The 27,031-nt window shown below is 42.0% G+C and overlaps 1 protein-coding gene across 12 annotated transcripts in view; it reads right to left on the bottom strand.

Moving 5' to 3' along the window:
• The window catches only part of TJP2 (tight junction protein 2), a 132,851-nt gene that overhangs the window by 43,337 nt on the left and 62,483 nt on the right, over positions 1-27,031 (bottom strand). For 6 of the 12 annotated variants that reach the window (XM_089913280.1, XM_022573555.3, XM_022573551.3 and 3 more), the window contains one exon: positions 158-211. The exons of 1 other annotated variant lie outside the window; for it this stretch is intronic. In XM_089913280.1, coding sequence (XP_089769406.1) covers positions 158-202 — 45 coding nt within the window. In that variant the 5' untranslated portion in view covers positions 203-211. 5 more of the 12 variants (XM_089913277.1, XM_089913276.1, XM_089913274.1 and 2 more) reach the window with 5 other exon arrangements.

The following is a 27,031-nucleotide window of genomic DNA, read 5'->3' as shown; positions in this document are numbered from 1 at the left end:
TGTGTGTATGTGTGTGTGTGTGTGTGTGTGTTTAATGAATCACTTTGCTGTATACCTGAAACACTGTAAATCAACTATACTTCAATAAAAAAAAAAAGATCCATGATCTGTAAACTCAAGAACAGACTGTAGCAGATATGACATGTGTAGTACTCACCTTCTGTAGGGTCACAGTGTACTGTTCCCATATCAACTCCTCCATGCCTGGGGCCTGTTTTAGAACAATCAAAACCAATTTGATTAAAAACACAAACATTTCAATGTTAGAAATAAAACTATAATTCAAAATGTCTCCATAGAAAGGCCAGCTCACACATTCTATACACCAAAGAGTGGGTATTTTTTAGGAACATTATACTACCTGTTATATTTTCAAATATACTCTCCTTGAATGAAATGGCAAACTTAACAATACTAGAAAATTAGAGAAATACATAGGGAGAGATGTACCCTAAAAAGAATGCAATATTAGGGATTTCTCTGGCAGTCCAGTGGTTAAGACTCTGCACATCAAATGCAGGGGCCGCGGGTTCGATCACTCCTCAGGGAACTAAGATCCCACATGCCGCGCAGCACGGCCAAAAAGAAAAAAAAAAAGAACGACTGGAATACTAAGTGTTAAGCTTTTTTACTATCACCACTCCAAAACACTGTCATGATAAAAGCCCTTATCTAGAGTTGCAAACAGATATACTTTCATTCTTTAAAAAAAAAAAAATCTCCCTTCCTCCAGTCAAAGGTGACCTCCTAGGCAAGTTTCATGCATTTTTGTGTGTGGGGGCGGGCGGGGGGACGCCCACGCTGTGCAGCTTGTAGGATCTTAGTTCCCTGACCAGGGATTGAACCTGGGGCCATGTCAGTGAAAGTGCTGAGTCTTAACCACTGCACCACCAGGGAACTCAAGTTTTATGGATTTTTATGTCTAAAGGAATCCTTGGCCTTATCACAGAGACTGCCAAATTGTGTAATCTGTGGGACCCCTTGGCCTTTTCTCCACCAGTATTGTGGGTGTGAAAGATGATGATGCCAGCCTAAAGACCACTGGGCTTCAGTTTCTGACAGTATTCTAAAATAGATGTCTAGGGCTTCCCTGGTGGCACAGTGGTTGAGAGTCCACCTGCCGAAGCTGGGGACACGGGTTCGTGCCCCAGTCCGGGAGGATCCCACATGCCGCAGAGCGGCTGGGCCTGTGAGCCATGGCCGCTGAGCCTGCGCGTCCGGAGCCTGTGCTCCGCAACGGGAGAGGCCACAACAGTGAGAGGTCCGCGTACCGCAAAAATAAAAAAATAAAATAAAATAGATGTCTAGACAAACCTGAAAACAGTGGATATCATTCAATAATAATAATAATAATTCATTAAATGCAGGCTGCCTTTGACGGGAAATCCTTAAAGGCAAGAAATGCCAAGAAAGCTCAAAGCCAGAGAAATAAGGCAGCACTGAAGCAGGCATTTCAACAGGAGGCCGGGAAAAGAGAAACTGTAGGATCCAAACAGGGTGGAGATCAGATCAGAGTGAATGTATTTGGGGCAAAAACACTACCAGGCAATGGAGACAGCAGGGACAGTCACCTGCCTACATTATTCTTGGCTCTGGGTAGAGTGGAAATAACTAAAAATACCTCCATGGAGAATTCCTGTATCAATAGACCTGTACTCACTCAGGTTTGAGGCTGAAATTCATATTACAGATGTGACCACACCCTCCCCGCTCCAAAACCCTCACACTCAAAGTGGTACTGCATTGGTAGCACCACCCACCCAGGTACATGGAGGAGAATGAAATTCTCCCCTAGAAACACATTAAAACACAGGCTTCAGAGAATCCCTCAGATAAGCATTTGAGGAATATGAGTTCACAATTTAAACACACACACAAAGCAAGTGAGAGTTAAAAGAAACAAAAAACTGCAGAATCAAAGACTATAAATATTGGAAATATAACCACAGACCAAAAAAAGGATGTATAGTGTTTCATGGAAATATAACCATAGACCAAAAAAAGGATGTAAAATGTTTCATATGTTTGTTTATCATAAGTTAAAAGGGGAAATTAAAAGTATAATGAAAGCACAAGAGAACATCAAAAATAACCAAGCTGGACTTCCCTGGTGGCGCAGTGGTTAAGAATCCGCCTGCCAATGCAGGGGACACGGGTTCCAGCCCTGGTACGGGAAGATCCCACATGCCATGGAGCAACTAAGCCCGTGTGCCACAACTACTGAAGCCCGCGCGCCTAGAGCCCATGCTCCACAACAAGAGAAGCCACCACAATGAGAAGCCCGCACACCGCAACGAAGAGTAGCCCCTACTCGCCACAACTAGAGAAAGTCTGCGTGCAGCAATGAAGACCCAACACAGCCAAAAATAAATAAATAAATAAATTTATTTTTTAAAAAAATGACCAAGCAAATCTAAAGAAAAAATTCTAGAAATAAAAAAATATAATAAAATTAACACATTTTTGACGGGAGACATATTATGGCCACAGGAGTTAGTTTCTGCAAAAATCCCCCAGTCAATGATGTATTAAATTTAAAAAATGGATTAAACCACATATGACACATGGTTGAAGGCAATAATGAATTAGAAGAAAGATGTGAAGAAATTACCCAGAATACAGCACAAAGCATTAAAAAAAGTGGGACACCTGAAAGAAATTAAGAGTGAGAAAGTCGTACAATGTTTCTAAGATTTCCTGAAGGAGATGATAAGAGAGTGTGGGAGAGAGGCAATACTCAAAGTCACAACAGCCCTTCAGGACTTGATGATTTTTCAGGTTCAAGAAGGCTTATACATCACAAGCAGGGTAAATTCAAAAAGAAAGAAAACCACTTTGAAATTCATGGTAATCTTACTGCAGAAAAAGATACAGAGATGAGAGCATGTAGGTAGAAGAGGTTACAAAAGAGCAAAGAGAATAAGAGCTGACTTTGAAACAGCAATAATGAAAGGCTGTACTCGGTAGAACAGTATCTTTAAAACAGTATCTGTTGATTTAGGGGGCAGAAAGACATATTTTTTTAAAACAAAAATTGGGAAAGTTTATCACAAGCAATAAAAGAACTTCCAAAGGATAAATTTAAGAAAGGAATAATCCCAGCAGGAAGACCTAAGACGCAAGAAGGAATGTAAGCCCGGACATATATTGGCTGTATATAACTAATCAATATAATAACGTATGATTTGTGAGAGTTAAACAAATAAGACAGAAGTAGAACACTGGGCAACATAGCATGTAAATCCAGAAGACTTAAACACGATTTAATTATTCTAAATATTTTATTCAAGAGTAGAGTTAAACTGTAGATTAATTTTGAATTTCACTGGGTAAAACCCACATGTTAAATTTTCTGGCATATATAATTTCCAAGATAGCAGAGAGGAAAATAAAATGAAAACAAAGCAAAACAAAAGTCAATCCAAAAGCAGGCAGAAGAGACAAAATGGGAAATTTAGAAAAAGCAGGGCAAATACAAAACAAACTGTGACTGCAGAAATGAATATAGAAGAATATAGAAGAGTAATCACAATAAATATAAAGACAGATGGTCAAGATGGACTAAAAACAAGTAGATCCAGCTACATTTTTTTTAAACAGAGAATATCTAAAACATAAGGACACAAAGGAAAGGAATCTAATTATATGAATAAAAAGCCTTGCTGTACTTATTATATACAAATAATTTAAGAAAAACGATCTAGTTCCTTTACATTAAATTTTTAAAAAAATCAACTGTGCCATCCCTGCACTGCTACTAATGACAGAGAAAAGAATCAAAACACGTCCAGATAATGTGCTCCTGTTTTACCCAGTTAACAAACTCTTAGGCTTGGGGGGGAAAGACGTTTAGCACAAAAGGCAATTCTAACAACTGATATATTAGAGCAGATAATTTATCCTTTGATAGAACAGGATTAGGAAAAGGCAATTTTGCTTGTATGTAGAGAAGAAAGATGAGCCAGCCACTCTTGAGTAGCTATAACTGATTACTCAAATTGAGAGGAGTTTATAGTCTTTTAGTTCCCTCCTCCCTCTATGTACTCACTTTAGGAACATTTCCCTGGTTAATACCATCTGGCTCCAAGAACTCTGAGAGATTTAAAAATAGAATTCAGGGCTTCCCTGGTGGTGCAGTGGTTGAGAGTCTGCCTGCCGATGCAGGAGACACGGGTTCAATCCCTGGTCGAGGAAGATCCCACATGCTATGGAGCAACTAAGCCCGTGCGCCACAGCTACTGAGCCTGCGCTCTAGAGCCCGCGAACCACAACTACTGAGCCCGCGCGCCTAGAACCCGTGCTCCGCAACAATAGGAGCCACCACAATGAGACGCCCGCGCACCGCAACGAAGAGTGGCCCCCGCTCACTGCAACTAGAGAAAGCCCATATAAAGACCCAACTCAGCCAAATAAACAAAAAACATAAATAGGGCTTCCCTGGTAGTGCAGTGGTTGGGAGTCCGCCTGCCAATGCAGGGGTCGCGGGTTCGGGCCCTGGTCGGGGAGTATCCCACGTGCCGCGGAGCAGCTGGGCCCGGGTGCCACAGCTGCTGAGGCCCACAAGCCTGGAGCCCGTGCTCCACCACAAGGGAGGCCACCGCAATGAGAAGCCTGCACACCACAATGGGGTGCTCTCCACAACTAGAGAAGGACCACGTGCAGCCGCGAGGACCCAACACAGCCAAAAATAAATAAATAAATAAAATTAATTTTTTTTAAAAATTGTGACTTAAAAAAAGAAAGAAATAAATTTAAAACAACAAAAAAAGAATTTTTTCTTAAAGGGAAATAGTAAGCAGAAACCCAGCTGATCAGAACTGAGCATCTCCTTCCATTTCCAGAGAACACCTCCTAACTTCTTGGCACCTTCGGTTTTCAAAGTGGCTTTTGTACAACCAATCCACTATCACCCGGAAGTGACCTTACTAGCATGTATATTTTCCAAGTTTCTTCTCTGCTCTTTACTATACCTTAAAGCTGACAAATTTCAACAAAGTGAATTACTCTGTAAGCTGTGGTAAAATAAATACAGTTGCCAACTCCTCTTTGAATATAGCCATACTCCTGTATATTAAGAAAAACAGCACAGTACCCTGCCCCAAAAATTTATTTAAAAGTCATCAGAAAAGAACCAGTACCATGACAATGACCCCTAGGATTGGGCAGTGCTATAGGGTGGAGGGGAGCACAATGTCCAAAAAGAGTGATATTTAGGTTAAATGAATCAACACAATGAAATACACAGGCACTGAAATAATCATTTAACTTCTGTCCATTTTTAAAGTTTTTTCTTTATGATGCCTGTGTTTTCAATTAGAAAGAGAATTCGTTGTTTTTTTTTGTTTTTGTTTTTTTTTTGCAGTACGCGGGCCTGTCACTGTTGTGGCCTCTCCCGTTGCGGAGCACAGGCTCCGGACGCGCAGGCCCAGTGGCCATGGCTCACGGGCCCAGCCGCTCCCAGACCGGGGCATGAACCCCCGTCCCCTGCATCGGCAGGCGGACTCTCAACCACTGCGCCACCGGGGAAACCGAGAATTCGTTTTATATTTTCAGGTCTGCCTGCTATTGGTAGAAGCAGTGGGAATATAAATTGGTATAAACCCTCCAGGGGCCAAATTATTAATATGTCTCAAAATGTAAAATCTACATACCGTTTGATCAATCAATTCCACTTCTAGGAATTTATTCTACAGAAATATTTGCACAAGTGCACAAAGATATACATATAAATTTGTTTACATCTGCTTATAATTTTTAACAGATAATCAATGAAATGTCCAACAACAGATTGGTTACATATATACATATCTATACTTAAATGTCTATTGAGGGGAAAAATCAAGACACAAAACATCATTTTGTTTCTGTTTTTTATTTCCCTGATATATTTATTTTCATAAGCATACAGGAAAAAGACTGGAAGAGTAAATACCAAAAAATATTAAATCTCCCCAGGAATTGTGGTATGGCAGAGAATATTTTTATGAGTTCAGTGCTTTTAGAATAAATGTCAAAAATAAAAACAGCAAACTCTCCATTAAAAGTTTTGGATTTAAAATTTTTTATCATTTAGCAAAATAAGTGCATTACTACAAAATTTATTTTCAAAATGTTGTCCAAGCACCTGGCTTTTGAAATTCACTGTTCTTCCTTAATAAGATTATACTGTCCTTAAGCATTCCTGTGCTGCCTGCAGTAGTAATTTAAATTCGATTTGGCAGAGAAAGGATGAATCCCTCACCACCACCATGCCAACAGGACTGAATCAAAATTTCAATCAATCAGACCTTGCTAGGTGCCAAAGACTTCACCAACTTGTCATGAAACTGCTCAGATTATAAGTGACTTCTTCTTACCTAGGGTTAATGGGTTGTGACACAAACCACTGACTACTTAAATATAATATTAAAAGAATATATTAAGTGATAAATTTTAAATCTTAATTTTAAAGGTGAGGCAATTAGAGTAAAATAAATTTTAATAGTGCCTTTGAGAATTAAAAGTACACCATGCTGTATTTAGCCCACAAAGCTGTGACTTTTTACAAAGTCTCAGAGAAAACCCTTCATTCATTCATTCATTCATGCACTTATTCACTCACTCACTCACTCAAAAATATTTACTGAGTATCCATTATGTGCCAAGCATGTGGTTTGTGGCACCTGGACTACACTGGTAAAAAAAAACCAGCCAAAGCCCATGTAGAGCTTACCAACCACAGGTGTACCCCGAAAAGCCAATCACTGAAAGTCTGCCTCAACTATATACTATCTTTCCAGAAACACAGACACCCCACACAATCACACATATTCCCCAGAAAATCAGCTCCGGGTACATGGCCGGGGACAGCCTACTGGCATGCAGCAACTCAGCTGACAGCTGAGATCAGGCCTTTCGAACTGGGCCAACGGGCTTGGGCCCCACCCAACCTGTGCTGGGCTGTGCAGAGATCAGAGAATTGCTGTCAATATTTAGACTGCATGAATGCCGGTAGGGAGCTGCTTAGCCTTTGGAGAGCTTTACAAGCACACATATATCAGAGTAAAGGTACGCGTATTCACAACGCAGTGATTCCTCTCCTGCGCAGAGGCCCAAGAACAATGTGCCAGTATGTGCACATAGATCCACATAGAGAGTATTCACAGCAGCAATGTTTCAACAGCCCAAACCTGGAGACAACCCAAACGATCTCTCAAGAGCAAAACTGACAAATAAATTGTGATATACTATTAAAATGCAATGTTATACTGCAATGAAAATAAACTAGAGCCACACATCCACAACATAGATGCATCTCAAACATAATATGGAGTGAAAAACATCCCAGAAGAATTTATAGAGTGTGCTATCAGTTTTATATAATTCAAAGAGCAAACACTGTTTCATAAAAATGTGAATATTCTTAATATATTCTTGTACACTTAAGATGACTAAAACGATAAGTTTTATGTTATGCGTTTTCTATTACAATGGAAAAAAAATCAAACAAAACCAATCTTTTCTTTAGAGATGTTTGTGTGTATGTATGTGTACGTGACCTGGGGTGAGGCAGAGGAGTGAGAAGGGACCTTGGGTCCATTTTGGTGGAGGGTCCATGGGTATGTGCGATGGGCTCATGGGTATATTTTATAATTATGCTTTATGATTTAGACACGTAATTCTCTGATATGTACCAAACATTTTGTAAGTTAAAGAACACAGGGGAGGGCTTCCCTGGTGGCGCAGTGGTTGAGAGTCCGCCTGCCGATGCAGGGGACACGGGTTCGTGGCCCGGTCCGGGAAGATCCCACGTGCCATGGAGCGGCTGGGCCCGTGAGCCATGGCCGCTGACCCTGCGCGTCCAGAGCCTGTGCTCCGCAACGGGAGAGGCTACAACAGTGAGAGGCCCGCATACCGCAAAAAAAAACAAAAACAAAAACAAAAACAAAACAAAACAAAACAGAGGGGAAAGGGGGGCGGGTTCATGAGTGAACAAAGGGTACTCAATGATTCCTGGCCCAAGGACCTCATACCAAATATTTGTTAATGCAGTAAAGACTTTGCAAAGCCAAAGAGCAGAAGAAAGTGTGACCGTTTGGACTGGAGGAGGGCAGGGTGGGGATCGTAGCAGTAATTTGAGAGGTGCATGAAGGCAGGCGAGGTGGAGGAGAGGCTATAGCTCTGAGGGAGCAGCAGGCTGCAGAAGATGCCAAGTCTCCTTTTCACCCCAAGAGTCAACATTCCAGCAGCAGGAGGACCTCCGCTTCCCCGCCTCACTTTCACTTTTCCTGTAAGTAGTGTGAATAATCACCCCCACAAAATTGTAATGACTCATTCCTAGACAACACAGGAAGATAAAAGGGGGCCAATTTTTTTTTTTTACCATAAATAAAACACTGTGTTAGCAGTAAGGTATTTACATGCAGAATGAGAAAGGGACAAACACAAACAGTTATTCGATCTTTTAAAAAATATTCTCTAGTTGTTATAAAGTTTCTTTCCTTTGAAAAATCTTGGCCAAACAGGTAAATCCCACATTTTACATAAAGAATATGGAAACGTGTTAAAAACCAACCAGAAGGCAAACACCAAAAGTCTTCACTGCCCCAACAGGAAATCTTTAAGCTTTTTGTCTACAAATTGTTGCTTCCCAGCGATGGAGGGTCAGAGCCAAAGCTAAAGATTGATCAACATCTGCCCATAAGGTACATGTTTGATAAAAATCCCACCCACCATAAAAGTAAACACTTACACATGTTATAGTGCTACAGATGTTCAAACTATAAAAGGAAAAAAAGAACAAGGGAAAAGCTTTTTTTCTATCATTTAGAATCTGAGATATAAGAGTATTTTTAAAAAGAATAAGAATATACATTTCTGCAGGATAAGGAAGCAAAAAGTTTTTTCCCCAAACAAGAAATTACAACTACCCAAATACAAACAAACATCTAATAGGCAGACTATTAAGTTATCCCCAGGAAGCAACACCGCGCTTGCAGATTCCCAACACATGGAAAACAGCAGCCTTTGATTCAGAAACCCCATAAGAGGCTATCAGTTTTGCATACGTCTGCTAAAAATAATACAAGTATTCTAAAAACCCACCAATGACTACAACCTGCATCTCACAATTTGTTACTGAAAGCTGCCAGAAGCACAAATAAAGCAAAGGAAAAAGGAACCACTGTGAGAAGGCTCCCCCCACCCAACTTCCCACAAAAGAAAGGTCAGGAAAGAAAAAGGGGAGAGCTTATAGAGGGACTCACACGGACTTTCAATCTCCCCAACTTTTTAACAGCCTGGATCCACATCCTCTGGAGGACCTGAGTGGTCTTCATGGCCCCTGGAGGTTAAGCAACCAAACCACTGCCTACATCCCAGGCTGCTCACCCATTGCCATCACTCCACGTGGTTACGTAAGGCAGATACAATAGTGGCCCACATTGCCAGCAAATCCTGTTGTCATCTCTCAGTGACACATCCATACAGCAGGGACGCCAAATGCTTTGAAAAGCACCACTTGTGAGGAGAAAAGAAAGCAGTCTGGATTTGCACCGCTCTTTTAGCTTTCTTTTCCTCCCTCTCTCCTGTGCCAGGGAACCAGAGAACTGGAGTAAATATTCCTTTTAGACATGCAGAATGATTCAATATCCAAGTAGAAATTATTAAGTAAGTAGGGCATTCTAGAGACACGTAGAGAAGTTTTATTTACATAGATGCTCCCATACACACACATACCAACACACACACACCCACACACCCACACAAGAAAAGCATAAACCGGCTGAACAGCTACTGGTAATGTTTCAGAAGAATGGAATTGCTACTGTTACCTAGAAAATTAAAAGGCATGAAGATAAGAAGTTGCTCATCCTTGGAGATACGTAAATCTGTACTTGGGCTGCTGGTGCAGCTCAGAGCCACCGCAGGGACAGAACGCTCACGAAGCAGAGCTTCTTCCTCTCTCTCTCCTTTCTGTAAATTTCGAAGATAAAAGAATAATAAAGCGCCCTGCTATCCATTTCTCTCTCTGTCTTTACCACTTGTGGGAGTGGGGTGGAAAAGCACATTTTGGGTTTCTGAACAGCTAAGAAAGACTGTATGGGATACCGGGGGTTTGAAAGTTGGGCTTGGGATTTTGGAAGCATGGTCTCAGGGAGCTGGGGGTCCTTTTCACTACCACAGTGTATGTGACACCAATGGGCCAGAGCGAGTGAGAGTGAGCCCCCTGACTTATTTAAGGTTGAGATGTGAGATAAACGTGGACCACGAGATGCAGACCATATAGGAAGCAACTTGAAGCAGACGCAAGGACGTGAGTTTTAAAGGCAGACGATCTGGGGGCAATCTCTGTTCCGTCACTTAGCTGTGGGCCTGGGATAATCTGTCTCCTTCACGAAATGGGGATAACACACCTACACCTTGGAGGGCGAATGTCAGCCTGGGATGAGGCAACCTTTCCCTACAAAGTGCACTGCTGAACGGGCACTCAAACATGTTCACGTCCTTCCCTTGGACCCTACAAGAGTAAGTCCTTCAGAAGTGTTGGGACAGCAAAATAGGATAGGAAATGAATGAAAGTTTGTTTCAAATCTTACACTGGGCAGGGCAGGGAGGACAAAGGAGTCCCACTGAAGGAGGACCCTTAGAAGCCGAGGGGATGCTCAGGACGTGACCCCGGCTGACCAGACAGGACCAGCCCAGGGCCCCAGGTGCAGAGAAGCAAGGACAGAGGGCACAAAGCAGCTCACTCCTTTACTGTGACTGTCCTTAATAAACACTCCTGCTTCCCCGATGAGGAAATAAACACTTCTTTCCCTTACATTTATGCATATTGCCCAGAACTCACAGGCATCCCACAAGTTAAAAATTCAAGATTCTTCTTCAATGATTTCCAAAAGTCACAGTCTCTGCCATCGCTCACTCTTTTTTAAAAATTGTGCTAAAAAAACTGCATAACATAAAATGTATCATCTTAACCATTTCTAAGTGTTCAGTTCAGTAGTGTTAGGTCCGTTCACGTTGTTGTGAATCTCCAGAACTTTTTTGTTGCCAATCTCCAGAACTTTTTCATCTGGCAAAACTGAAACTCTATACCCATTGAACAACTCCTCATTCCTTCTCCTCTCAGCCCCTGGCAACCACTATTCTACTTTCTGTTCCCATGAATTTACTCTGAATATCTCATGTAAGTGAAATCATACAGTATTTGACTTTTTTGGTCTGGTTTATTTCATTTAGCATAATGTCCTCAAGGTTCATCCTTGTAACATGTGTCAGCCTTTCCTTCCTTTTTAAGGCTGAATAATATTCCACTGTATACATATGCCATATTTTATTTATTCATCCACCAATGGACACTTGGGTTCCTCTCACCTCTTGGCTATTGTGAATAATGCTGCTATGAATGGAGGTGTGCACATATACTAATTCTTTACTCATTCATTCAACAAATGTTTACCAAGTACAATATGCCAGACCTTGAGGATCAAATGAAGATCAGATCATACACAGCGCTGCCTTCAGGAAGTCTGACAGCAGCTAGCACCTGACCCACCTGGCTGAGTGGGGAGTGGGAGGTGTTTCTCATGAGCAAGGGACATTGAGATGAGGTCTGTAGAGTGAATACAATTGGAGATGAGGTCTGTGAGAACAGCACAGGGCAAAGACCCTGAAAAAAGAAAGGCAGGAGGGGCCGCTAGTGAAAAGGCCATCAGAACCCCTGCAGCCTGTTCTGATGAGCAGCTATTCTACCAGTGGCATCAAAAGGACACTTTGTGGTGGACAGCTGCCTCCATGAGAAGATCTCAATAGTTTAGGGATTTACCTTTTCCAAGATCCCTAACTTCCATAGTCACATATTCGAGAAACATCTACCGAGCAACTAGACACCTGCCCTGTGGATAAAAGAAAAATTACCCTACATCATCACCCTCAGGCAGTCACAGTGCAGCGGGAAACTGGGACACGTAAACAGTAATCACAAGTCAATGCAACTACAACAGCAGACGAATATACAAGGCTCATTCGTTCAACGAATATTCCCCAAGAACCCAGCAGGTGTCAGACACTGATGTAGATGCCGGGGGGGGGGGGGGGGGGGGGGGAGTACAACCCAGTGTCCTCCCCTCACAGGGAGGATTTTAACGGAGATAACAGACAAGTAAACATATATTATAATCTCCAGTAGCAGTAAATGCCATGGGATGCGACAGTGGAAAGAATGAATCATAAGAAAACCTGGACCTCTCTCCAAGGAGAGGGAACAGCAGATGCAAAGGTCACGAGGTGAGAAACAAGCTTATAATCATGAAAGAAAAAAGGCTACATGGGGCTGGAGCAAGGCGACCCCTGAAGTAATGGCAGGTATATACAATGTGAAATTGATGGCATGAATGCGTGTTATTAATAACCGGGATGGGAGGTCTGCGGTGGATGGAAGTGTGCCCCAGTGGCAGGGGAGGCCCTCCTGCATTCTACGCGAGCTCAGTGCTGAAAGATGACTAACTTGTCCGGCGGGTGGATGACCTGGGGAGGGAACCGCAGAGCAGGAGGGATAATCTGTAAGGTGTGTGCAAGACACTGCAAGCACTCGGTGTGGCTGGGAAGTAAGCTGTTTAATAACAAACATGGGATGCTACGTCCTCAGCACGGACAGATGTGTTAAATAACTTAATTACAGCTTGGGAGTCTTAAAACACACAGCCATCCTGGAAACAGGAGACCAGACGGCTATGGGAACTGGAACGGAAGGAAGCCATTAACACTCAGCAGGCACCTCGCCCATGGCTCTCAGTTTTTCACTGATGCCCACAACCCTGTGAGTTAGCTACGACTGTCTCCATTCTACAAACAGGAAAGCTGAAGCCGTAATTCACACAGTTAACGCTGTCAGATACGGATGTGAGGCTGGAGCCCCACCCCAGATTTGATTCCTTTTCTATGTGTAGAATGTGATGTGTGCTTTGCACACACTAAGCCCTTAATAAATATTATGTGGACACCTCATAAGGAAGGAAATAAAAGGAGAGAGGAAGAAAGTAAGTAAGACAGAAGGAGCACAAAGTGAAATCATCAAGGTTCCCAGGAGGCTCCATACAGCAGATATGAAATCTTGGGAGACCACCACCAGGATAAACTGGGCTAATGGTTACCTGCACCAGGATTCCTATGGTGTTTTGTTTTTTTTTTTTGCGGTACGCGGGCCTCTCACTGTGTGGCCTCTCCCGTTGCGGAGCACAGGCTCCGGACGCGCAGGCTCAGCGGCCATGGCTCACGGGCCCAGCCGCTCCGCGGCATGTGGGATCTTCCTGGACCGGGGCACGAACCCGTGTCCCCTGCATCGGCAGGCGGACTCTCAACCACTGCGCCACCAGGGAAGCCCCCTATGGTGTTTTTATGCTGTGTCCAGTATGTCATTTTAGAAGGCATCTCAAGAGAGAGTATAAACAAACAGCCAGCCAGCCTCAGGATGGGTGAGCAAACCGTAGCCCACCTACCTCTAGCTGATCACAGGGCTTTTGTGTTTTACTCTCCCCCCACCCTTCCCCCAGGAAATTGGTCTTATTTTAATGGCTGTGAATTAGTCAAAATTCTCTTCACCAGACCCGTTTTGAAACACCCGTCAAATAAGTACACAGGAGCCCCTTTTCCCTAGAAAAGGCGAAAAATTGCTCTTCCTAAAATGAGTAGTTTTTAAAATTATAAACCAAGTCTTTGGCTTCAAGGCACTTGCCCGTGTCTCTTCAAAGCCAAACCCTTCCTGGTAGCAGTAAACTAGTAAGCAGTGAGTTAAACAACCCCTTATGTAATTCTTGGTTTCAAAAAAAAAAAATCTTTCATAGTTTATTCCATAAGTATTTCATGTTCAAATGCGACTACAGTGTCACCACTAGCTCCTTACCCTCCCTTCACAACTCACGAAGGTAAGCGCTGACAGGGAACAACTAGTGTGCACGGTGTGCTCATAGCACACAACTCACAGCGGACACAGCCTGGGTGTGACCAGGGTTAAAGAAAAAAGCTACACACAGAAGTTTAAAGAGGGATTCTTGATAGCTCAACAGAATTCACAGGATTAGATTCTAGAGTTATTGCTGATGGGTACCAGAGTATCTACCTAAGGTAAAATTTCAGTGCGTATTTAAGGAAATAATAGAGAACTGGGAGAGGATGACAGTATTCCTAGGGGTGCAATCTGCAGTTTTGAAAGCAGTTGTGCTGAAAGGCACAAAGCAATGAACCCAGACTCCCAGGAAGACACTTCCAGCCAAGACTCTGCCCCTCCCAACTGATCCATGACCTTGGGCACCCACTCAATTCCATTGCCACTTGGTGAAAACAAGTATATCATCATCTGTTTCACAGGGTGAAATGAAGCAAACTCCCACAAAAACACTGTAAAATCCAGGCCAGTAAACCTTCAACGGGGAGGTGGGGTTGTCATAAATACCCCTGACAATGGCAGCCACATAACATGGTGGGAATAGCCCTGTAGGTCACTGCACATGCCTGGGTCCAAGTTCATCTCTCACACACTCTACAAGCTCTGTGACCTTGAGCAGTTTGCTTGTTGAGGCTCAGTTGCCTCATCTGTAAAATGGGCTCAAAATCCCTACCCTATTATAATTGTTGTGAGGACTGAATGGAGTAATGCTTGTAAAGAGCCTTGCCCATTGCCATCACACAATCACCACTCTCCGTAAAGGTCTCCACCATTAGTTCTGCAGCAGCAACGTAAGGTGACCACTCCCAAGTAAGAAACTGTTTTCTTTCTCCCAGAAGAAATCATACTCTCCCAGAGTATGATTAACTACAATAAGAACACATATGGAAGCCAAGGGAAATGAAAATATATGTCCACACAAACACCTGTACACAGATGTTCACAGCAGCACTACTTATCATAGCAGAAAAGTGGAAACCATTCAAATGTCCCTCAAATAATAAATGGGTAAACAAAGTGTGGTATATGCATATAATCGACTATTATTCAGCCTATTAAGGAAAGAAATACCAATACATGCTCCAACAAGGATAAACCTTGAAAACATTATTAAAGAAGCCAGATGCATAATATTTCGAGAAATCACAAAATATTATGATTGCATTTATGTAAAATGTCCAGAAGAGGCAAATCCATAGAAACCAAACGTAGACTAGTGGTTGCCTAGGAATAGGGGAATACGGGGAGAAATGTGGGGTGACTGGCTAAATGCGTACAGGGTTTCCTCTTTGGGGTGATAAAGATGTTCTAAAATTGATATGGTGTTGGTTGCACAACTCTGTAAATATACTAAAAACCACTGAATTGTACACTTTTATTTCGTGAACTATATGTGAACTATATCAATACAGCTTTTTTTTTTTAATTTAAAGAATGCATCATGGATTCTGCAGTCAGAAAGTGGGGATTCTTTTTTTTCTTTTTTGGCTGCGCCACATGGCTTACGGGATCTTAGTGGCTTACGGAATCTACCAGGGATTGAACCTGGGCCCTCAGCAGTGAGAGGGCGGAGGTCTAACCACTGGACTGCCAGGGAATTCCCAGAAAGTGGGGATTCTAATCCTTGCTCCACCACTTCCATTACTTAACTTCTCCTTGCCTCAGTTTCCCCCATCTGTAAAGCAGCGGTAGTCAGAAGACCCACTCCCCTAGAGTTGTTGTGAGAATTTAATCAGGTAATTCATGTACAGAACTCAGGGTGGTGCTGCACACATAACCAATGCTCTGCCATTTTCAGCTATTATCATTACCATAATTATTGGACCCATTTTACAGAAAAGAAGACTGAAGTCAGAGAAATAAAGTAACTTGTTTGAGGTTATACAAGTTAAAGGTGGCAGAGGATAGATTCTAACCCTTGTCAGTGTGGCTACAAAGCCTGTATCCTTTCGACTGAAGTACGTTGCCTCTTTCACTATACAGCGATTGTGCCTTTCAGAACCTACCCATGAGTGATGACTGGTCCCTGGCCTTGAAACCAACCAACCAACCAACCAAAAAAAAAAAAAAAAGCCATGGTTGTTGGTGCTTGGGCACCAGACCTGCAACGGATCCAATCACTCTGACAACTCAGAACATCTTAAAAAGCATGATGGTCACTTTCAAGCAGTTGGCCTGGGTTCAGTCAATCCAGCTCAGTAACTCTTCCTCAGTGACTTGGTAAGAAGAGAGTGCAGGAAGGGAATAGGGTTGGACTTTATTTTATTTCATTTCTGGCTCTTTCAATAACCAGTTAGGTATAAGTTCCCTAACGGCTGTGCCCCTGTGAAAACACGTTTAAATGAGGGGGCATGACATACACCATTATTAACTGAACGTCACAATGTGCCAGACACTGTGCTAAATGCTTTATGGCTCTTGACCACTGATCCTTCCAAAAACTATAAAATTTCTCCCTTTTTACATATGAAAACATAAAGGCCTGATGATCCACAAAACAAGGAATTAAGAAGCTTCAATTAAAATTAAAAACTTCTTCTCTGTGAAAGACAATGTCAAGAGAATGAGAAGACAAACCACTGACTGGGAGAAAATATTTGCAAAACACACATCTGATAAAGGACTGTTATCCAAAATATACAAAAGAACTCCTAAAACTCAGCAATAAGGAAACAAACTATTGGATTAAAAAATGAGCCAAAGACTTCAACAGATACCTCACCAAGAAGATATACACGTGCCAAATAATCATATGAAAAGATGCTCCACGTGGTCGAGGAAATGCAAATTTAAGTAACAATGAGACACCACTACATACATATTAGAATGATCCCAATCTGAACAATGACAACACCAAATGCTGGTGAGGATGTGGACCAATGGGACCTCTCGTTCACTGTTTGTGAGAATGCAAAATGGTGCAGCCACTGTGAAAGACAGTTTGGTAGGCTCTTAAAAAAACTAAACATACTCTTACCATACGATCTAGCAATCATGTTCCTTGGTATTTAACCAAAGGAGAAGAAAGTTTATGTTCACACGAAAATCTGCATGTGGTTTTTAGCAGCTTTATTCATAACTGCCCAAACTTGGAAGCAACCAAGACGTCCCTCTTGTAGGTGAATGGATAAATAAACTGTGGCACTTCCAGACAAAGGAAATATTATTCAGTGCTAAAAAGAAATGAGCTATGGAGCCATGAAAAGACATGGAGGAACCTTAATGCATATTACAGTTGGCCTCTGTATCTGCAGGTTCTGCAGATTCAACCAACCATGGATTGAAAATATATTAAAAAAAAAAAAATTTCAGAAAGTTCCAAAAAGCAAAACTTTGGGGGGGGGGAGGGATAAATTAGGAGTTTGGGATTAACATATAAACATGACTATATATAAAACAGATAATCAACAAGGACCTACTCTATAGCACAGGGAACTCTACTCAATATTCTGTAATAACCTACATGGGAAAAGAATCTGAAAAAGAATGGATATATGTATGTGTATATGTACAACCACTTTGCTGTACACCTGAAACTAACACAACACTGCAAATTAACTATACCCCAATATAAAATAAAAATTAACAAAAAGGATTTCTTCACAGTGATGCTATATTTCTGTACTTCCAGTATCTTTTCACTAAAGAAAAATAAAATATGAATACTGTAATAAAAAAACAAAAACAAAACTAAAAAAACTTCAATTTGCCACATGCGAGCAACTATTTACATAGCATTTACATTATATTATTAGATATTATAAGTAATCTAGTGATAACTGAAAGTATACAGAGGAACTGCCTGGGTTACGTGCAAATACTATGGCATTTTATATAAGGGACTTACTTGAGCATCCCTGAAATTTGGTATCCACCTTGGGTCCTGGAACCCATTTTTATATACATATATATATATATACACATATATGTACATATCCTGAGATATTAAGGGACTCGCACACAACTCCACAGCTAGTAAGTGGATGGTCATGATCTGAATCCGGATCTGCGTAAGTTCAATTTTAGTAAGATACGAGGCAAAAACAAAAACACACCATCAACAGATAATTACATTTAAGACCTCTATGTTCACAGTTCTGCTACACTAAGTCACAAAGTATAATTATAATTTAACAGGCCATTCTTATTTGTAATCACAAAGAAGCCATTAATAAGCCAAAAAAGGAGCTAATTTGGCAACACAGACACAGCCCTGTCTACTCTATGATTTTAAATCTAAGCCCATAAACTTTAAAATATAGCTTTACTTAAAAAAACAAACATGTACAAACCACCACCCATGCTGGTACCAAGGTATATAAACTGCTTTGTCAAAAGGCAGGTTAGAAAACCAATTAGTGTGGTCAGCTAAATCCTGCCAGCAGGACTGGCCCTGTATTAAATACCCAAGGTCAACTGTCCCTCCCAGACCCAAGGCACCATCAGAGGATAGCTCACACAGAAAGGAGCAACACGGGGCTTCCCTGGTGGCGCAGTGGTTTAAGCATTCGCCTGCCAATGCAGGGGACATGGTTTCCAGCCCTGGTCGGGGAAGATCCCACATGCCGCGGAGCAACTAAGCCCGTGCGCCACAACTGCTGAGCCTGTGCTCTAGAGCCCATGAGCCACGACTACTGAGCCTGCGTGCTACAACTACTGAAGCCTGCGCGCCTAGAGCCCGTGCTCTGCAACAAGAGAAGCCACTGCAATGAGAAGCCCGCGCACCGCAACCAAGAGTAGCCCCCCGCTCGCGGCAACTAGAGAAAGCCTGTGTGCAGCAGCAAAGACCCAATGCAGCCAAAAATAAATAAATAAAATAATTTTTTTTTAAAAAAGGAGCAACATGACGCTTCTGCCATATTTCAGTGTGCCTGGTTAATCCCCAGAAAGTTAGGAAGCCTACAGACAGAGTCCTGAGCCTCAGAGACATGCCTTTCCTGTGAGAATTGGGGAATAAATGCAGGAACATAAAGAACCTCACCTTTAGATACTGTATTGCCAACACCTGAGAGCCTCATAGAAATGCAGAATCTCAAGCCCTTCCTTGGACCTGTGGATTATAATATGCATTTTAACAAGAGCCCCCCTGTGATTAATGTGCACATTAAAGGTGGAGAAGCACGGGTCCCCAACAGAACTTTGCACCATGATGACAGTGTTCTTTCTGTAGCTGTGCTGTCCAATATGGTAACCACTAGCCACTTGCGGCTGCTGAGCACTTGAAATGTGGCTACTGCAATTAAAGAACTGAATGTCTAACTTTTAATTTAAATTAACTGTAAACAGCCACATTTAGTAAATAATTAGCCATGTCCCTAGCAATCCTTTAATGCTGTTTCCAATTTTTTGCTACATAACAAATACTATGGCAGCCACTGTTGTGCATGTAGCCACTCCCCCCCATAATTTGCAGTATTTCTGAATTAAAGAGCATACTCATTTCTAAGCCTTTTCATGTGTACTGACCTATTACTTTTAAAACAAGTTCTAGCAATTTACAGTGCTGTATCAAGATGAGTCAAATGTCATTTTGAGAACAAAATACTACTTATTTACAGAAGCAGTGCTTGTTTCCATACTTTAAAGATCTTTCTGGTATTCTTTTAAAACTTTTCCTGCAAGAAAAGGAAGAGATTGTGGGGAAAAGAATATTTTGAACTCCTGTAGGCACATCGATATAACTTAGCAAATGACCCTTTGAAAACACTAATTTAACTAGCTCTCAGTAAGAGACACAATAATTTTCTATTAAATCGTTAATCTACGGATGAGATTTAAAAGTTTACAATTTATGGCTTTAACTGCCTAAGTATTTGTTATACATTTTATTATTTTTAATTTTTTAATTGAAGTAGTTGGTCTACAGTGTTGTGTTAATTACTGCTGTACAGCAAAGTGATTCAGTTATACATATATATATACTTTTTAAAATTTACTTTCCCATTATGGTCTATCATAGGATACTGAATATAAGTTCTCTGTGCTATACAGTCAGGCCCTGCTGTTTATCCATTCTATATATAATAGCTTACATCTGCTAACCCCACCCTCTCACTCCATCCCTCCCTCAACCCCCTCTCCCTGTGCAACCACCCGTCTGTTCTTTATGTCTGTGATTCTGTTTCTGTTTCATAGATAGGTTCGTTTGTGTCATATTTTAGATTCTGCATGTAAGTGATATCATATGGTATTTGTCTTTCTCTTTCTGACTGACTTCACTCAGTATGATAATCTCTAGTTGCATCCATGTTGCTGCAAATGGCATTTGTTCTTTTAATGGCTGAGTAGTATTCTACTGTACATATGTACCACATCTTCTTTATCCATTCATCTGTCCATGGACGTTTCGGTTGTTTCCGTGTCTTGGCTATTGTGAATACTGCTGCTATGAACGTAGGGGTGCATGTATCTTTTTGAATTATAGTTTTGTCTGGATATATGCCCAGGAGTGGGATTGCTGGATCATACGGTAATTCTATATATTTTTAGTTTTCTGAGGAACCTCCATACTGTTTTCCACAATGGCTGCACCAACCTACATTCCCACCAACAGTGTAGGAGGGTTCCCTTTCTCCACACCCCCTCCAGCATCTGCTATTTGTAGACATTTTAATGATGGCCATTCTGACTGTTGTGAGGTGATACCTCATTGTAGTTTTGATTTGCATTTCTCTTAATAATTAGCGATGTTGAGAATCTTTTCATGTGCCTATTGGCTTTCTGTATTTCTTCTTTGGAGAAATGTCTATTTAGGTCTTCTGCCATTTTTTGATTGGGTTTGTTGTTGTTGAGTTGTATATTTGTTGTACATTTTAAATATCATAAACTTGACAATGGAATGTGTACTTGCACAGTACATTCAGAATAATGAGTGTGCACTGTATCTCAGGGAATCAACAGAGGAAAACAAAGACCCACTTGGTTATTCAAGAATACACTCCATTCAGGGGAGGGGACAGCAAAGACTAGAGACAGGAAGGGGAAAGGTGAGGTTTCCTACATCCAGCTCCCACACCAATGAAAGGTGGGAGCCCAAGCAAGTTATTAAAAATAATGAAAATGCACATCAGCAAGCTTTACTAATGATTTTGACTTAATAAGAAAACAGAGCAGATGAAATGGAAGCAAGTTGTACCTAAATAGTTAGGCTTCTAATTTTTTCTTCTCAGGACAAAATTGAAAGAAAAAGTTCAGATGTTTGAAACAGCCTTATTGCTAAACTTAGAAAGAGGCCACATTCTTTGATCTAGTATCTTGTATGGCATTATTATATAAACTGAGTTGAATGGACAGTCCATAAAAAAATGTGTAGGACACCCTCCTGTCCCCACTCTTTGCCACTGTTTTCCTTTATTGGTGACATGGGAAATTTCAGATATAAGTCAATATTATTTTTTAAATTCTGAATTAAACAATGTTGAGCTCCTCTCAAAAAACCTCCCTATGCCAAGTAACATAAATTGTTGGCAGAAATTGTATGTGATCTTAAAGCATAAAAAGGCACCCAACATTTCCCTTTTGTGGAATTTGTGGTTATTAGGAAATCAGCAAAGGCCACCGCATAGTAACAGACATATAACCCACTAGGTGGCGCAATGATGCAGAAATAAAAAAGATTGCTGTTTCAAATTTAAAACTTCAAAACGTAATTCGGGGAGATTAGAAACAAACTTTAAAAATTACAATAAAACCCCACCATTATAGCTTTTATAAGAGGCAAGGTACATTTGCAACTCGAAGGAGAAAACTAAACGAGGAAAATTACACTTTTATTTGTCACCCATTAATATTTTTTAAAAAGCTACTAGATATTACAATCAATTAACATCCTATGAGGTTTTTGACCCTGCTCTGGTTGTGGGATAGTCAAAGCAATTTAAACCATCTGGAAGGTAGAAGACAGCACTTTCTAACTGTTAATCGCAGGACCTAATTGGTACGGTGGTACATATTCCAAGAGAAAAAGTTACAGGATTTAGAGTTTCACGTAGAATGTGGAGTCCATTCACTGGTTCATTCAATAAATATTTATTAAACACCTTTTTCATGCCAGGCTTTGTACTGAGCACTAGAGATTAAACAGTGAGGAAAATAAACAAGGTCCTGCCTTCATGGAGCTTACAGGCTAATGGGGGCCCAGCTGTAAATCAAGGAGCCTGTCAGCAACGGTAGAACTAAAACTGTGACACGTGCTTTAAAGGGCAAGTACAGAAAGGTCTAGAATAGGAAGAACTGGCCTCTCCAAGGACATCAGGGAAGGCTTTCCTTCTTAGTGACCCCGTGGAAATAGGGAATGCAACCCACTGCAGGAGGACAAGATGAGAGACCAGCACCACGGCTGAGGCACAAAGAGGGAGGCAGATGGGGGAGCCTGGGTCTCAGTAAAGATCTTGGTCTCATTTATGAGTAAAGTAAGTAAAAGTCTGAGGCAGATCAATGGCACAAGTGGATTTGTAGTTTTATATATTTGAGTCCAAAGTCCTCATTTTACTGAGAAGCAGAGAAGAAATCTAAGCCTAGGTCAATAGCCCCAGTAGATTACTGGGTACAAGAGGTGGGAAGAAGGAAGTAAGGGAGAGGTGCACTGAATTCCCAGGGCAGTAACGGCTTTCTCAGGGCAGCTGAACCCCAGGGCCCACCCAAGGGTTTAAGCCCCAGTCAAGATCCCCTTATACTGTGAGGAAAGAATAAAGCAAACCATAATTTCTAAGCCAAGTTCCAAAGCCACCTCTGCAAGTACATAATTTAGGAGTGGGCAAGAAACTGCTATCAGGGCAGGAAACAGGAATGTTTACCAGGCATTCTGAGAAATGGATGCAGACATCAAAATAAGCCAAAGGACCAAGGGAACAAACTGCACCATCAAGAGTACTCATCAGGGGGAATTCCCTGGAGGTCCAGTGGTTAAGACTCAGTGCTTTCACTGCTGAGGGCCCAGGTTTCAATCCCTGGTCAGGGAACTAAGATCCCACAAGACCCGAGACACGGCCAAAAATAAAAAGGAGTGCTCGTCTGAAGAAAGGCAACAACCAAAACCTGTCTACTGAAAGAAAATTCAGGTAAGGACTTCTACTGCATTTGCCAGAAGACTCAGGCTTCTGCTTCCCCGGAGGGCTGGGGCCAGGGTCCAGACAACAACACAACACGCTGAGCTCTCTCCAGCTGTTCTAGTTTGTCAGTGGATGAGTTCTCGGTTTGTCATTAAGCAGCTGTAAAACCTCTAAGTTTGCTGAACATCTCAGGTGTTAATACCCACCTCACAGGGTTCTTGAGAAGATCAAGTGGAATTTTATGTGGAAGTTTTTTTGTTTTTTTTTTTGCGGTACGCGGGCCTCTCTGTTGTGGCCTCTCCCGTTGCGGAGCACAGGCTCCGGACGCGCAGGCTCAGTGGCCATGGCTCATGGGCCCAGCCGCTCCGCGGCATGTGGGACCCTCCCGGACCGGGGCACGAACCCGTGTCCCCTGCATGGGCAGGTGGACTCTCAATCACTGAGCCACCAGGGAAGCCCTACGTGGAAGTTTTTACAAACCAGAAAGTTTCACACAAATGAAGAGTACTTCCTATATTAAATAAATCTCACTCTAAAAAAAGGCAGTATGATACACATTTAATAAAAGATTTTGGAAATAGATAGCATTTAGTCATTCAGCATTTAAGTATCTACTATGACTCAGGCTTTGAAAACAAAGGCCTATCAATGTAGAACACAATCCCCACTCTCAAAGGTTGCCTTTTTTAGGATACAGAAAGGCCTGGAATAGTCTAGAGAACAATGGCAGTGAATGTGTACTGAACTGGGGTATCAGTCACTGATCTATCAGCCTCAAGCCTTTCCAAATCCATTAATTCCTCTTCTGCGTTACATTTCTTCACGACTTTGACCATGACGGTGGTTTATCATATCTTTGAAGTTCCCACCCCCCCCCCCGCCCCCGCCACAGGAAAGAATGAATTGTTTGGAAATGAAATAGCCAACAACTTAGAAATGCGACAAACATTATCTGTTCCAAATCTGGAAATGCAGAGCATAAATAAGAAAATCCAAAACACAGACACATGTTTTATCGTAGAGGGACATCTCAGTTTTATGGCCTTTCAACATCTTAAAACCAAAATGAGCTTTGACATATACTTTCTCCACACTTTCTTGTACTTAAGTTACTGTTTAACCAGAGGAAGTCTACACTCATAATATCTCGACTGGCCTGTTATCAGTCACCTTCCGAGACTGAAACCAGAAGCAAACCAGCCCTTCAGTGCTAAGATCCATACTCTTCTGCATCTGGCTTTCCCATAGCCAAGGGGGACCTTGGACAAGAGTGTCCTCATAAAGCCAGAACCTTTCATAAGTCAGCATCTGACATACCTATACCCAGATGGCAGAAAAACTGCCTAGAAACCAAGCATCCTGCTTCTGGAAGTTCTAAACTAGTGCCCAGCAAACATTTATTTAAAGGGCCACATAGTATATATTTTAGGCTTTGCAAGTAGAGGATATTAAATAGATACTTAAATAGCAACTTAAAATGTAACCATTAAAAAAAGGTAAGAATAATTCTTAGCTACCAGGCAGGAAAAAACCCAAAAAACCGCCCAACCAGGCAGCCGGCTATAGTGTGCCAACCCCTAGTCCACACTTATGCAAAATTTAATAACTGACTAGTAATAGATGGGCAGGTGTCTGTTCACCAAGCAAGGCACCACGTTTAGCCAGCGAGGTGCTCACAACCAGCACACAGAGAGGTGCACACACTTCTTGATTCCTGCTTTCCTTCACCTTGGTTTTCACTTCTATCCTCAATAAGCCTTAGAATTATACTCAGCACCCAGTCACTATTTGGGGATAATCCTGTTTTGTTTGCTTCTTTCTTTCTTTTCTTCTTCTTTTTTTATTTATTTTTGTGGTACGTGGGCCTCTCCCTGTTGTGGCCTCTCCCGTTGCGGAGCACAGGCTCCGGACGTGCAGGCTCAGCGGCCATGGCTCACAGGCCCAGCCGCTCCTCGGCACGTGGGATCCTCCCGAACCGGGGCACGAACCCGTGTCCCCTGCATCGGCAGGCGGACTCTCAACCACTGCGCTACCGGGGAAGCCCTCTTTTCTTTTTTTAATTAATAAGGCATAAGTTTTTAGTGGGTACCTAATACAAAAGTTAGGTCAATTCAAAGTGAACTCGGGACTTCCCTGGTGGTCCAGTGGTAAATAATCCACCTTCCAGTGCAGGGGACGCGTGTTCCATCCTGGTCGGGGACTAAGATCCATGTGCCGCGGGGGCAGCTAAGCCCACGCACCACAACTACTGAGCTCGAGCGCCTCAAAGAGAGAGCCCGCGTGCCACAAACTATGGAGCCCACGCGCCCTGAAGCCTGTGCACCACAACTAGAGAGAGAAAACCCGCACGCCACAACTAGAGAGAAGCACAAGCGCTGCAACGAAAGATCCCGCGCATGCCTCAACAAAGAAAGATCCCGTGTGCCGCAATTAAGACCCAATGCAGCCAAAAATGTTTTAAAAAGCAAAACAAAACAAAGTGAAGTACACTTGGTTTTGGTAGCAACTTAACTTCTCTGGTTATATTTTACCTAAAAAATCTGAACTTGTTCACAATTTCCAATCACATACCACAGGGGAAACTGGCCTGAGATCAGAATCTTGCTTCAGATAATCCTCCAAGTGGATGATTAACTACAGGTAGGCGCGTTATCAACACGCTTATTGGGCAAGAATGAGGAGATGTGTTGGACACAGAGAAGTAAAAACCTTTGCTCCCGACCTCAAGCTGGGCTGCTGTCTGTGTACCCTCACAAAAAGACAGTAAGGGTGCGGCACCCACAACCCAAGACAAATTTAAAGAGAACGTGAAAACACTAGAAGTTTCCATTGCCCGCCATGAAGTCTGACTTAGAATCTGGTCAGAATTCTATACATCCAGCTTGTGTCAGGGCTGAACTTAGAACCAATAATCAGCATTTCTAATTGTGTCAACCTTATTAGACTGTCCATGGAAGCTCATCAAACTCATCAATTCTGGATCCTGGGAGAAGAAAGCCATGCAGCGAGGCAATGAGGAAAAGACAAAAGCACCCTTAATAAGACTCCAGGGGGAACAGGAAGAAACAAAGTTTATATCTGGAGCCTTTCTAGCTCTTTCTACCCCTTGCTGGTTGCTCTGGCTTTCAAGGTCCTCCTACCCCAAAGCATTCAAAGGTGAACTCCCAACACACAACGTCTGCTCCATCAGCAAAATGTTCTGGCTCCCAAATTCCCTCTCTACCTTAATCCCCAACCCAAACTCTCACTGTATCAATGCTTTCAGTCTCAGCTAGATATCAGAAAAAGATGACCTACTTCCCACTAAGTGTGAGTGCCTGGTAACCTACACCTCTCGGTGTTTTTTTAAAAGATGTACTTTGACCCTGATGAAACTCGTGATGGAATTCTGATCCTTAACAGGCAAGTTCACAAACACAGCACATCAAAGATGAACATTCTTTCGAATTCCACAATCCAGATGCTTTGTAGCCACAACCAGTTTTTCTTGACATTAATTACAATTGTTGTTTTCTGTGGGATGGGATTACACAGTCATTTCTAACTAGAGGCTGTGGACTTGAAGACAGTGGACTCTCTCTCACTTGATAAGACAGTCTTAATATTTCTATAACAAAATTATGATTTTAACTAGTTGTCTATGAAATCTACTTCCCCATAAAGCTGTGTCTTACACACCTTAGCATCTTTGGGGCATCCTACGGTAATGGACACACATGGGTCACTGAAGAATGAAAACATCTCTTAAAAACACTGATATTTCATTGTGACTCATGATTCCCTGAAGGAAAAATTTCAGTATACTTTCAGTGATAATGTGTAAAATCCTTCAAATCAACAGAGGGCCGTTAGCTTCTCCCTCTTATATCTCTGCTCATATGATTCTGAAAAGCAGAGGCTGGGAGTTGAAAGCACCTATACGTTTCAAATTAAAGGGACCTTGGCTCAAATTCCCTCCCTGTCGTACAAGCTATGTGATGCTGGACGAGTTACTTAACATTTCTGAGCCTCGGTGTCCTCACCTATAAAATCGGGTTTTAGGGGCTTCCCTGGTGGC

Source organism: Delphinapterus leucas, chromosome 6 (genome assembly GCF_059928025.1).
Source record: "Delphinapterus leucas isolate spDelLeu-1000000601 "Yukka" chromosome 6, BTC_Dleu_Yukka2, whole genome shotgun sequence".
Taxonomy (NCBI): Eukaryota; Metazoa; Chordata; class Mammalia; order Artiodactyla; family Monodontidae; genus Delphinapterus; species Delphinapterus leucas.
This window is presented reverse-complemented; position numbering and strand designations above follow the sequence as displayed.